Source organism: Euprymna scolopes, chromosome 20, assembly GCF_053919585.1.
Source record: "Euprymna scolopes isolate OS-2025 chromosome 20, ASM5391958v1, whole genome shotgun sequence".
Taxonomy (NCBI): domain Eukaryota; kingdom Metazoa; phylum Mollusca; class Cephalopoda; order Sepiida; family Sepiolidae; genus Euprymna; species Euprymna scolopes.
Window position 1 is genome coordinate 77,370,743 of NC_136501.1, and position 13,544 is coordinate 77,384,286.

At 37.3% G+C, this 13,544-nt stretch overlaps 1 protein-coding gene across 3 annotated transcripts in view; it reads left to right on the top strand.

The window, feature by feature from the left end:
- The window catches only part of LOC145241470 (uncharacterized), a 353,227-nt gene that overhangs the window by 260,450 nt on the left and 79,233 nt on the right, over nucleotides 1-13,544 (top strand). For all 3 annotated transcript variants that reach the window (XM_080104454.1, XM_080104452.1, XM_080104455.1), the window contains one exon: nucleotides 9,351-9,415. In XM_080104454.1, coding sequence (XP_079960580.1) covers nucleotides 9,351-9,415 — 65 coding nt within the window. The remainder of the gene's footprint in view (nucleotides 1-9,350; nucleotides 9,416-13,544) is intronic.

Genomic DNA, 13,544 nt, shown 5'->3' on the forward strand with positions numbered 1-13,544 from the left:
AGTTTTAACGAGTTCTGGAGTTGTGAGTTTTGGAGTTGTGAGTTTTGACAACAGAGTTAAGATTTTAAGAGTAGAGAGTTCTGACAGCAGTGTGTCGAATTGAACCCCAGAAATTGTTACTTGGATAGAATAAATTTTCTCTTAGGCAAACTCATGCAGACCGGTGGGAGGATGCATTTGACTAACAAGTACTGTGCATCATACAAAAGGTCACTGGGGAAGTGAAAAGGGTAGACACTGTACACACATATGGAAAATATCCAATAAATTCTGTTTTCAATGAAGTCAAATGAGGAATAATTTCTTGCTTCAACACAAAACTACGGTAATTATGAACAGGAATAGAGTCCAAGTTAGTAAAAATGTTTAGAATGACATTTTGAATTTGATCATTCCAAAAAATTAAATTCGGGCATTGTGTATTGAAGCTGAACTTAAATTTATATTAACATCATGATAGATATATATATATATATATATATACATATATATATATATATATATATATATATATATATATATATATATATATATATATATATATATATATATATATATATATAATTTCTTAATTTATAAGTCTTATTTTATAAACTAGTAATAGAATCACACATGGATCTGGGTTTACCAGATCTGGGTTTCCTAGATTCGCAACATTAAAGGGAAACAAATTCTCCTTGACTATAAACTGACTTAATTCGGGTTAGGGTTGACTCTAAAACGTCTTCCCTTCCACGTTTCTCTTCTCATAGCCAACATTTTCCTTTCTCGTTCCTTGACTGAATACTGCTCTCACCATTGCCATCTTCAATTCACTTTTCCTTCTATGTACACAAATGTCTGCTAAAATCAAGTAGCCCGCCTATTCCCTTCTTACCTTTCCCTCACCTCCCTTCTCTTTTCACATTTGACCTACTCTCTCTTTCTCTTTTCGTACTTCAAACTAAAGAGGGGATTCTCTTGTTGCACAGTATAATTCAGCAGTGATAACTGGAATATACTAAACTGACAACTGTATTACATTAAGACTATTTCTTTCAGATTGTTGAAAGTAAGCTACACTGAACCTGATCAGCACAAAGCTTGGTGATCATTTCGGAATAATGTGCGATAATTGGTCAGGTATCTTTTGGAAAACTATGAATCTATCGCTGCTCTCCTTAGCTTTATGTGAAATAATAGAATAAGCCACACTCTAAAACCTTGATAGAGATGGGGAACCTGGAGCAAAATGAGATAGTGGGGTAAAACGAGACACCACAGATAACTGAAACAGAGAGAGAGAGCTCTTTCATGAGGATTCTGATCAAGAGATCACGTGGTAACGTCTTGCCGCCAACGTCTACCATTGTTTTATTCAGCCCCGTACATCAAAAAGGGGTAAGTATTCAAAATTTATCTATTTTGATCTCTGACGAACTGTGCTCTGAGAGTGCAGAAAGCTGGGTAGCCTGTCAAGGGGACTGTAGGAAATGGGCACACTACGAATGCAACAAGACCCCAATCTTCATTTGTGAGCTCTGTGAAGACTGACTTATTCAGACCAAGATCCGTCTCGTTTTGCCCCATACTTGGGGCAAAACGGGACAATACAGTTAGCTGAATAAATCATCTGTATTTCTTTTGAAAATAATTTCTCATCTTTTTTTTTTTTGTGTGGCATTGTTTTCCAATACTCTGAATGTTCAGTACACAGAATATGGTTTATATGTCAATGCTACCTTTCACTCGACAGTTCTTTTTCCCTTAAGTATCTCGTTTTGCCCCAGGTTCCCCTAACTATCTTAATGAAAACTCCACTTATCTCATCATTGTTTCCGGCCATCTTAAATTTCTCCTTAGCACTGAATAATATGGCATCGTTAATAAAGGCAAAATTATTTCCATTTAAAACTGTTCCAAGACTATTTACATAACTTTTTCATATTTTTTTGACAACGCCATATTTTCACGCAGTGATTGCAATCGTTTGTAATCGCTTGTAAACTGAAACGTCAATGAAGCAAAATGATAAAATCAAATTTCATAGGTCATCAATAAAGTTCAAATGATAGATTTATGTTCCTCACTTGAGACTAAAGAGAAATAAAAGGTTCAGATGATCAACTGCAAAAGTTTGACTGTGGAAAGTGATGTTTTATGTGCAACAGATGTTTGCATATCCCATCAAAGTGCCAAGAAAATGCCGAAAGGGAGGAGACATCAGCATCAGTTTTTTTTCTGTACTAGTTCAAACAAGAAATTATCCACTACGAAAATTTTCATGGCTGAACGTGAATTTATGGCTCTAGTAGATTCCAGATGCTGACTAACACTGATGAGCAAAGTGGTGCATCATTTTTTAAGTTAAAAAGTAAGCTACACTTAAAATTATACAAGAGGATTCCTGAGTGCTGTTGGGATAGTGAAATCAAATTGAATATAGGACAGGTTCAACTCATAAATATTAAGTTGTGAATGAACGGTTGTTGGGTTTTCATTTTCTTCTTAGGATCAATGTGATCAAAGCGGTTCATTTAACGGAATCGAATTACGTGCACTTTGGAAATTTGAACAGATGCAATTTTGATCAATGAGAGCGAATTCAGTATGACATTCAACTGTAACAGAGTGCAGATGAGCATATGGCAACAGCTGTATGCAAATAACCAAGCCATGTGCGAGGTGAGGAAGAAGAAAATAAAAAGATTATAAAAAGAGAAAAACATGGACCCTTTATATGAGAGGAGACAGAGATAGACATGTTACATATGTGGGTGGAGAGTGACAGGAAAGGACGCATCCTAAACATACGGCAGAGTCTTGTTAAGCACATCAGAGTATGAGAAGACTTTTGAACAAGAGACAAGGCATTAAAATACTTGAAATAAATATCTCTTGTTTAAACTAAAAAATTTTAAAAAGTCAAATTTTTTCCTTGTCTGTGTTACCTTGCAACGGTGTCTATACCTGTGTAACATTACACAACAAAAGCAACAAAAAAAACTGTGGACTGTATCATGGAAATATGCAAGCTCAACAAACAGATGGTAAAGTAACTGACCATACCCAGATTGCATATGAGCAAGAACTCTATGAAAGCATAATTGATGATTGTTGCCATACTCTAAGGAGAGAGTCGGCTCACCCTATTCTCTTATTGGCAGTCATGTAAAAGGTTTGGTTCAACTACACAGAGTTCAACAGATTTGTGGAGGCATTCACTGACAATATGTGGACAGAAACTTAGAGAGGTATTAATGTGTCGGTTTCAGATTTGCAAAATGATTACCTACAAATCCATGGTGACAAGACACATTGTCAAATTTCAAATGGCAGTTTTCAAAAGTTATTTTGCCTTGCACAGTTTTGTACTGTGGCAGCAATCATCGTGAAATTCATCGGCAACACAATATAATATCTCAAGATCATGTGATCAGGAGTGACACGTCGGTATATGCTGATAACAGTTTCATAAAAAAATGCATTTGTAAAAACTGATTTGTAGCATTAAAAAAAAATGCATACAACAGGGGAAACATCTACTGGGGTACTATGTAGGGATTAGGGCAGTGAGATGTTGGTTCACGTTGCACTTGAACTTATGCATGTCAGTACAGTTGGGGAAGCAGTGACCTGGAATGGAATTCCAAAGTCTAGCAGTTCTGGGGAAGAAACTACTGGAGTAGAAAGATCTTTTACATCTAGGGATCTCTACTGTGTGGGGGTGGGATTTTGCAGTTTGTCGGGTCTGTCGAGGGTGTTCACGTCATGGGGGCACAAGTGCTTGCAGTTCTTCAGAGCATTCACCATTATAATACTTGTAGAACAGGCAGAGGGATGCAACGTTTCGACGATGGGACAGAGGCTGAAGCTTAGATGCCAGTTTAGGGCCTATCAGATTTGCGACTCTCTTTTGAACCCTGTCAAGGAGCGAGAGACTAGTAGCCGATGCACCAGCCCAAATATGACAGCAATACGCCATACATGGGCGAATAGTGGCCTTATAGAGGTACAGGATACTTTTGGGTGTTAGAAGTTTTCTAGCACGGTAGAGAGAGCCCACCCTCCTCGCAGCGGACCTGGCAATGCCCTCGATGTAGTTGTTCCAACTCATGTTTCCTGTGAACGTTAGGCCAAGGAGCTTGAGAGACGTACTCTCAGATAAAGAGTCGTTGGCCATTGCTATAGGTGGTAGAGAAGGTTTCTTGTAATTATTGAATGAAACCATTTTTGTCCTGGCGGCATTGAACGTGACCATCCATTTTTGTCCCCATTCCACTACTGATTGGAGGTCATCCTCTAGTGTTTCATCCATTACTTTAGATATATGTTCATTTGTTTTCCTGTCGTGCCTGCTATAGAGTGTGGTGTCATCAGCATATATACCCATCTCAGAGGCAATTTTTTCGGGGAGGTCATTTATGAATATCAGGAACAGCAGAGGTCCAAGGATAGATCCCTGGGGCACTCCCGCATTTATATCATATTGTTTAGATGTACGACCGTCGAGGACAACCTGGATTTTTCTCTTATCTAAGAAGGATTTAATTATGTTAAGTATTCTACCAGTGATACCGTAAGATCTAATCTTCCTGAGGAGACCCTCATGCCATACCCTGTCAAAAGCCTTAGATATATCTAGAGCTACCGCTCTGCCCTCTCCCGCTTTGTCCAGTGAATGGTATATGCGTTCAGAGATTACAGTGAGGATGTCTACCATGGAACGGGCTTGTCTAAATCCATATTGTTGGTCGGTCAGAAGTTTAACATCTGTAAGGTGCTGGACTAGAGCATGGTTAATTAAGGTCTCAAATATTTTGGCAAAAAGTGGGAGGAGGCTAATAGGGCGATAATTTAATGGGTCAGTTCTTTCGCCAGAATTCTTGAATACTGGTACCACAAAAGCAGTTTTCCAACAGCCCGGAAAGCAAGATCCATTAAGGCATTTGTAGTAGAATTTGGAGAGTACTGGAGCTACTTCGGCTGAGCACTTTTTTAATAGCACAGCTGGGATAAGGTCGGGTCCACATGCTTTTGAAGTGTCAAGGTTTTTTATGATAGCATGCACCTGACCAGGGGTGATTATCAGATCGTCTAGCGTGGCGTCTGTCCGCATAGGAAATAGAGGTAGGGGGTGGTTTAGAGGGTCCAGTGTGGAGTTTGAGGCAAACCGACTGGCAAGCATGTTAGCCTTCTCGGTTGCTGAGCAAAGAACCTCGTGATTGTTGGTTAGCGGGGGAATTATTGATTGCTCATTATTTACTACACTGTTGTAGATTTTCCAGAAGTCACGAGTTCCTAGTTTTTGTGCTTCGATGCGTTTTTTAGTGGTTTCCGTAAATTCCCTCTTAGCTGTCGCTATTTCTTTCTTAACGTTACTTCTAACTTCTATGTACTTCTGTCTGTTTGAACTGGACTTATGTCGGTTAAACCTGCAGAATGCATGCTGCCTTTGAGCAAGGGCAGTTGCGCAAGTCGAAGTAAACCATTGGGGAGAGTGGGGCTTGCTATAGAATTTCCGCATGGGAACATGCGCTTCGATTGCAGTTTTGAACCATTCAGTGGTCTCGGTTGCAGCAGGAAGAGAAAAAATATTTCCCCATGGGGCGTCTCTGATAAGATCTCTGATGGCTTCCCAGTCAGTCTTTTTATAATATCTTGTTGTTTTGAGCACTGGCTCTTCAGTTTTGGGTCTAGAGTTTAGGGCGATTTCAACCATTATCACCGCATGATCAGCGTTCCAAAGTGGGCTGTCGGCTTTCGTTACACAATCATCAGGAGCTGTGGTCAAAAACAGATCTAATAGTGATGCATGTTGTTCTTCCTGATCAGGGAAACGGGTTGGAAAAGTAACAATTTGCGATAGGGAGTGAGATACAGAGAAGCTATGAGTTGCGCTGCCTGCTGCATCTGTGTAAGTAGAGAATCCAAGCCAGTTTTTGTGATGGACATTAAAGTCGCCAAATACATGTACTTGGGCGCTAATGTCGAAGGAGAGTGCTGTGTCTATGCTGTCAGATACTTTGTTTATTATGGTGCAGTCTTGGGTCGAGGGAGAGCGGTAGAGAAAGTAAAAGTAGCTAATGTTGTGTTGCATGATTAGTCTAAAGCACATAAAGGCTTGATCATCCGTTTCTAGGTTTGTTTCTCTAGTCAAGGGAAGGGTATTACGAATGTAAACTCCAAGTCCGTGCATATGTCTGTCAGAGTCCTTACGGCAGAGTGGGAGATATCCAGGCATGTTCAAGTAGTTAGAGGGGATGGAGGAGTGTAGGTTAGTCTCACTTAGTGCTAAGATATCCGGGGTATTTGTTAGGAGAAATGCTTCAACATCAGCTAAATTAGTTCTAAGCCCACGGATATTTGTGAATGCAAGCCTCAAGGGAGGAGGCAAGTTGGATTTGTTTGACCCTAAGCCTGGTTTAAGCTTATTTTTAGATTGTACTGTCATCATGTTTTTTAACGAGTTTCAGTTAGGTTAGGGGAAGCCGAACAGGAGGTTATGCAGAATATCACACATGCATCACAAGTAGACCATCAGCTGACCCTCCATCAACTAGGACTGTGGCCTCAGGAAAGCCCACCTGGGATGAGTGCAAGGTCCCTTTCCATGCGCGCCATGGCACTGCAAACATCCCGATATTATACAACTGTTGATGGAGCAGCCGCTCTAAGCGCTACCAAAGAGTTAGGGCTCCTGTACTACCAGTCGGAAACAGCAGCCAGTAACTGTCAATCCGGTACCCTCAACCCATCAGAGGAAGGTCAACCCAATCTAATTGCTCAGGCATATATGGTACTCAAGCATTCTCAAGTGCCCAGCTTTAGGGGTGGGGTGTGTTGGGAGTGGGGAAACGGCGTTCATTGTCCTAGACAAGAAACAAGATCTACCAATGGGTGTTTCTGTCAAATCACTGTGATAGTATCTCTGCGCCTGCCTAATAGGCAAAGAAGGAGTATGGAAGCCGGGCGATAGGCAGGACCTATCTACTCCTTAAGCAATTTAGGTTTGCAAACCGGTAATTTGTTTGAGTCACCAGCTCTAGGAAGGTTGTCATCCAAGACTGAAGAGGCCTCCCTCCTCTTTGGTTTAGTTTCAGAGTTTCCTTCTCCTAGACGGATGATCTGGAAAGATCTACTGGGTCCGTCACCACTGAGAGGGTTTGCTCCGCGCCTGGGTTCTAATCCAGGTATTTCTGCGACCCCGCGTGGTTAGTTAATGTTATTGGGTTAGTTTGTAGAGGTTATATCTGCTAAATAGTTACACTCCTCAAAGTGAATTAGGGATATTGTTATTTCATTGTTACTGGATAAAGGGGTTGAGTAGAGCTCATGCAGTGTAAGCAACTATGATTGTAAGGAGGCTTGTTAGGAGGAGATAATGTGGTTTGAGGCTTTCTCTTTTATATATATATATTTTTTTATTATTATTTTTTATCTATTTATTTTTTTTTTTTTTTATTCATGTGAGCTTGGGTCTAGTATAACATTAAAGTGTGAGTAGGTGTTAAGAATTGAACTACAAGTTGTGCCCAAACTATATTTTAGATGACAGCAGGACATGAGATGCGAGTGCAATATAGTACGGGTAAAACAGTAAGTTTTGAGTCATGTGTAATTTGGTAAATAGATATATGGGCTGGTAGGTGCGAATAAAGTTGAAGGTACAAAGTGAGTTTCTATTATTGAGAGAAGATGTTTTCAGCTTTCAAGTAAGAGTTATGGACATTTAGCATAGCAAGGAGCATTGGTTCAGTTTCGTATTAGCGTTGCAAAGCTATCTAAGAGGAGACATAGTTGTGTAATGCAGTGCGGTGTGCTTTGCTTCCGAGTACATACTTTGGCTGTTAAATACCAACTGAAATAGGAATGAACTCCAATGCATGTCTAAAGGGTAGAATTGTATAGAAGTTTAGTGATGACTAAGCAGTTAGCGTGTGAGGGTTAGGGGCTGGAAGTTAAAGATTCCAGTACAAAACGGTGTGAAATGTAGGAGTTAAGTGGCGGTTTGGTGGGAAGGAGCAGATTGTTAGCCTTCAAGGGACAGGGGTTATTAATTTACAAGAAACAGATCTACATTAGGATTTAGAGTGGCAGGTAAGGTTTTTTTTGTTTTGTTTTTTTTTTTGCGCATGCAGGTTAGACAGAGGTAATCATCTTGGAGGTAAAATGTATATTGGGATTTCGTAGCTAGCAGTTAGGTGTTTGTTCCAGTTACAAGAACTAGTTCATGGCGGATCGGAAATTCGTATTTTGTATTTATAGGAAGACATTAAAGTCACGCACGGAGCATAGCATCCACTCAGGAAGAATAGCTCTAGTATCACAGCTAAGATACTGCATATTTAGGTAACGAATAGTGAAAGTTAAATTGGGCGGCACTTTTTTCTTTTTTGTTTTTTGCACCTTACCATGGCTGTTACTATTAAGTATTGTACTTAAATAAAGTTCTTCTGTCATCTAAATAAGCTAAATAGGGATTCCCCCTCCCCATTACTACGTCGATGTGACATGGTAAAAAAGAAAAATTTGTCAGGAAATTGTTTTAAAATAAGTGAATAAAGAATGGTCAAGATGTGTGAGAAATAAGATAAAATTACATAGAATTATATGAGCACAAACGATGAGAAATATTAAAAAAAACGTGTGTGTGTGTGTGTGTGTGTGTGTGTGTGTGTGTGTGTGTGTGTGTGTGTGTGTGTGTGTGTGTGTGTGTGTGTGTGTGTGCAGTTTGATGATGTATGGAAGTAAAACCTGGGAACATGTTGCATGGAGAGAAATGATATGAGAATGATAGGATAAATGAGGTTTAGATCTGATAACATCAGAGAAAGGTTAAATCTAGACAATAGAAAGAAACAGGAGACTTTGTCACGCTGAAAAATTGAGCTAGTAGAGTTAAAGGAGCAGGAGAAAGCCAAGAAAACCATGGAGGAAGTGAAACGAATCGATTTAAGAGAAAGATGACTAATTAAAGACTTACCAAGATATGGATCAGTTCAACACATGCCACCATCTATAATGGACACTAACATGATGATGCCCAGCCCAGAATACGTAAAGGAATAGCACAGAAGGTTTGCAGTTTCGTGCTTTGTTTGTCACAGTAGCAGAGATGATCCGCAAAAGACAAATCTTGATGCTGACTCCTCATGGATTTTCGCCAGAGTAGTTCTGATACTACTGTGTTGCTACCCCTACCCCACCACTGTGAAAAAGAGTTGAACTTTTAATGATGATGATGATGATTCATTTGAATTTTTTCAACTATTAATAGAATATAAAATATTTTCTTGAAGAGTAAAGAGAATAGTTTGTGTGAATTAAAATCATTATGAAAATATGTGATTATTTTCTTTTTATTACAGGAAACGGAGAAATATAGAGAATCTAAAAATGCTGTAGAAATCTTATTGAAGGCTCAAATTGAAAAGTACGTGACCACTATCATTACTTGCTTCACTTTGATTCATAAACGAACATTTCTTTGACGAACATTGAAAGTAAATTTGTTCTTTAACAACACATTCGACATTTTTATATCTAATTTTTCGATTTTTATATTTAATTTTTCGATTTTTATATTTAATTTTTCGATTTTAAAGCGCAATTTTACACCAACACCTTATTTTTTTATTCTTATTTTTATTTGCACCTTGAAGGTGTCATCACTTTGTAAAAGTGATCACTTACTTTCGACTGTAGGTATATTATTATTATTATTATTATTATTATTATTATTATTATTATTATTATTATCTAATGATACTGTTGTTGGAACTCAACCATGCACAATACATGAACTCTTCTAAATGATATAAATGTACCAAAAGGTACCACTCTGAGACGATATCTTTAGTATGCCGGTCAAGGTTTTGACCTCAAAAATTAATCCAGCAGAAACTGGGGCCATTTCAGTGGCTTTTTAACTGCTGGAGTGAGGTAAATGTTCTGGGTAAGCTCAAGGAAGCCCACCTTCCCAGGCCTTACCTCTGGCTTTCAGATGGAGCAAGTTTATTGCTATTTGCCTGGGGTGCCCTTATCAGAAATTGCTGATGAGCCTACTCAGACTTATTTTTGCAGTAGCTGAAGTGCTACTCTTTTAGGAGTACTAGTTCATTCATTCCACCTTTGACGTTGTGTTACATCCTCTCGTGGTGGGGGATAGTTAAATACCATCTCTCATAGTATGACAAATTGGTGGTAACTATTACAACTCTCATTCTCTGTATATTCAGGCTACAACAAATCTGGTGATGGGGAACTCAAATTCATAAAAGCGGAATACTTACTACAGGGTGGAAAGATAAAATTGTCGCCTTAGAAAAGACGACAAGATTTCATTTCCGTTTGATAAAAACCGGTTTTCTTTTTTGTTGCAGACCATCTACGAGTTGGCCAGTTGTGTATAAATCCCAAGAGCGATAGTCTTCTATCATGTCTTAAAGTGACACAATGTTCAATGAGTGAGATCGGAGATATACCGTTGTACAACTCATGCTCTCTAATGGTCTGAGTTATGAAAATAGATGCCAGCACCCTCAAAATGCGAATTCGGATGGTTCAACGCTTCAACAATGAAGTTTCCGGCCACAGCTATGGTCATTGGTGTGGTTGCAAGTGAGGGCCACATCATGTCACCTCACATCGAAGTCGGTTTGTAAGTCAACATCAAATGGTACCTGGATGTTCTGAAAAGTGTGGTGATCCCCTGATGCAATCAGGTGGCCACTGGCAAACCTTGGGTGTGGCAGCAGGACTCGGCGCAGGCTCACAAGTCCAGAGACCAGAGGCTTGGCTTCAGAAGGAGTGCTACAACTTTGTACCCTTCTCTCCCTGGTCTCCCTCTTCTCCCCCCCCCAACTTGAATCCACTGGACTATTTTGTTTGATCATACATCGAGAACATCACCAACATGACTTTCGCCCTCAACTGTCGAGTATTCGCCAATGTCCCACCAGTGCTTGTGGAAAAGGCATGCTCTCAGTTCGTGACCCATATCGAGACGGTTATTGAGGCTGAAGGCGACTACATTGAATAGATGTCAGCTCTACTACATAATCAAATTACCTGAATTGATTTTTTCAATAAAAGTTTTATTAAAAGCTGTAGTTTTGTTTTCTTTAGGGCGACAACTTTATTGTTCCAGCCTGTACACAACAAATCTCTTGAATTCATAAAAGAGATATCAACAACAAACCCATCTTCGAGCAAAAGGGAAAGAATAAAATACACAGCAGTATTTACATACCAAAAATATCTGACAACGAATTGGTATACTCTACTAATAAATTCGGCTTTCAATGGGTACTTCAACAAATCATGTAAGAAAGAAAAATTTGCTTTTGTTGGACACGAAATAAAAAAAATGTTCTCAAAATTTTAAAGTAAAGTATAAATCAGGCATAGCATATGGTAGAAAAGTAAGAAATAAATAAAGCATATCATATGGTAGAAAAGTACAGTATACATCAAGCATAGCATATGGTAGAAAAGTAAAGTATAAATCAAGCATAGCATATGGTAGAAAAGTAAGAAATAAAAAAAGCATAGCATATGGTAGAAAAGTAAGAAATAAATAAAGCATAGCATATGGTAGAAAACTAAAGTATAAATCAAGCATAGCATATGGTAGAAAAGTAAAGTATAAATCAAGCATAGCATATGGTAGAAAAGTAAAGTATAAATCAAGCATAGAATATGGTAGAAAAGTAAGAAATAAATCAAGCATAGCATATGGTAGAAAAGTAAAGTATAAATCAAGCATAGCATATGGTAGAAAAGTAAGAAATAAAGAAAGCACAGCATATGGTAGAAAAGTAAAGTATAAGTCAAGCATAGCATATGGTAGAAAAGTAAAGTATAAATCAAGCATAGCATATGGTAGAAAAGTAAAGCATAAATAAAGCATAGCATATGGTAGAAAAGTAAAGTATAAATCAGGCATAGCATATGGTAGAAAAGTAAAGTATAAGTCAAGCATAGCATATGGTAGAAAAGTAAGAAATAAATAAAGCATAGCATATGGTAGAAAAGTAAGAAATAAATAAAGCATAGCATATGGTAGAAAAGTAAAGTATAAATCAAGCATAGCATATGGTAGAAAAGTAAAGTATAAGTCAAGCATAGCATATGGTAGAAAAGTAAAGTATAAATCAGGCATAGCATATGGTAGAAAAGTAAGAAAAAAAATCAAGCATAGCATATGGCAGAAAAGTAAATTATAAATCAGGCATAGCATATGGTAAAAAAGTAAGAAATAAATAAAGCATAGCATATGGTAGAAAAGTAAGAAATAAATCAAGCATAGCATATGGTAGAAAAGTAAGAAATAAATCAAGCATAGCATATGGTAGAAAAGTAAGAAATAAATCAAGCATAGCATATGGTAGAAAAGTAAATTATAAATCAGGCATAGCATATGGTAAAAAAGTAAGAAATAAATCAAGCATAGCATATGGTAGAAAAGTAAATTATAAATCAGGCATAGCATATGGTAGAAAAGTAAGAAATAAATCAAGCATAGCATATGGCAGAAAAGTAAATTATAAATCAGGCATAGCATATGGTAGAAAAGTAAGAAATAAATAAAGCATAGCATATGGTAGAAAAGTAAGAAATAAATCAAGCATAGCATATGGTAGAAAAGTAAAGTATAAATCAGGCATAGCATATGGTAGAAAAGTAAGAAATAAATAAAGCATAGCATATGGTAGAAAAGTAAGAAATAAATAAAGCATAGCATATGGTAGAAAAGTAAGAAATAAATCAAGCATAGCATATGGTAGAAAAGTAAGAAATAAATCAAGCATAGCATATGGTAGAAAAGTAAATTATAAATCAGGCATAGCATATGGTAAAAAAGTAAGAAATAAATCAAGCATAGCATATGGTAGAAAAGTAAATTATAAATCAGGCATAGCATATGGTAGAAAAGTAAGAAATAAATCAAGCATAGCATATGGCAGAAAAGTAAATTATAAATCAGGCATAGCATATGGTAGAAAAGTAAGAAATAAATAAAGCATAGCATATGGTAGAAAAGTAAGAAATAAATCAAGCATAGCATATGGTAGAAAAGTAAAGTATAAATCAGGCATAGCATATGGTAGAAAAGTAAAGTATAAATCAAGCATAGCATATGGTAGAAAAGTAAGAAATAAATAAAGCATAGCATATGGTAGAAAAGTAAGAAATAAATAAAGCATAGCATATGGTAGAAAAGTAAAGTATAAATCAAGCATAGCATATCGTAGAAAAGTAAAGTATAAGTCAAGCATAGCATATGGTAGAAAAGTAAAGTATAAATCAGGCATAGCATATGGTAGAAAAGTAAGAAAAAAAATAAAGCATAGCATATGGCAGAAAAGTAAATTATAAATCAGGCATAGCATATGGTAAAAAAGTAAAGTATAAATCAAGCATAGCATATGGTAGAAAAGTAAAGCATAAATAAAGCATAGCATATGGTAGAAAAGTAAAGTATAAATCAAGCATAGCATATGGTAGAAAAGTAAAGTATAAATCAAGCATAGCATATGGTAGAAAAGTAAGAAATACAT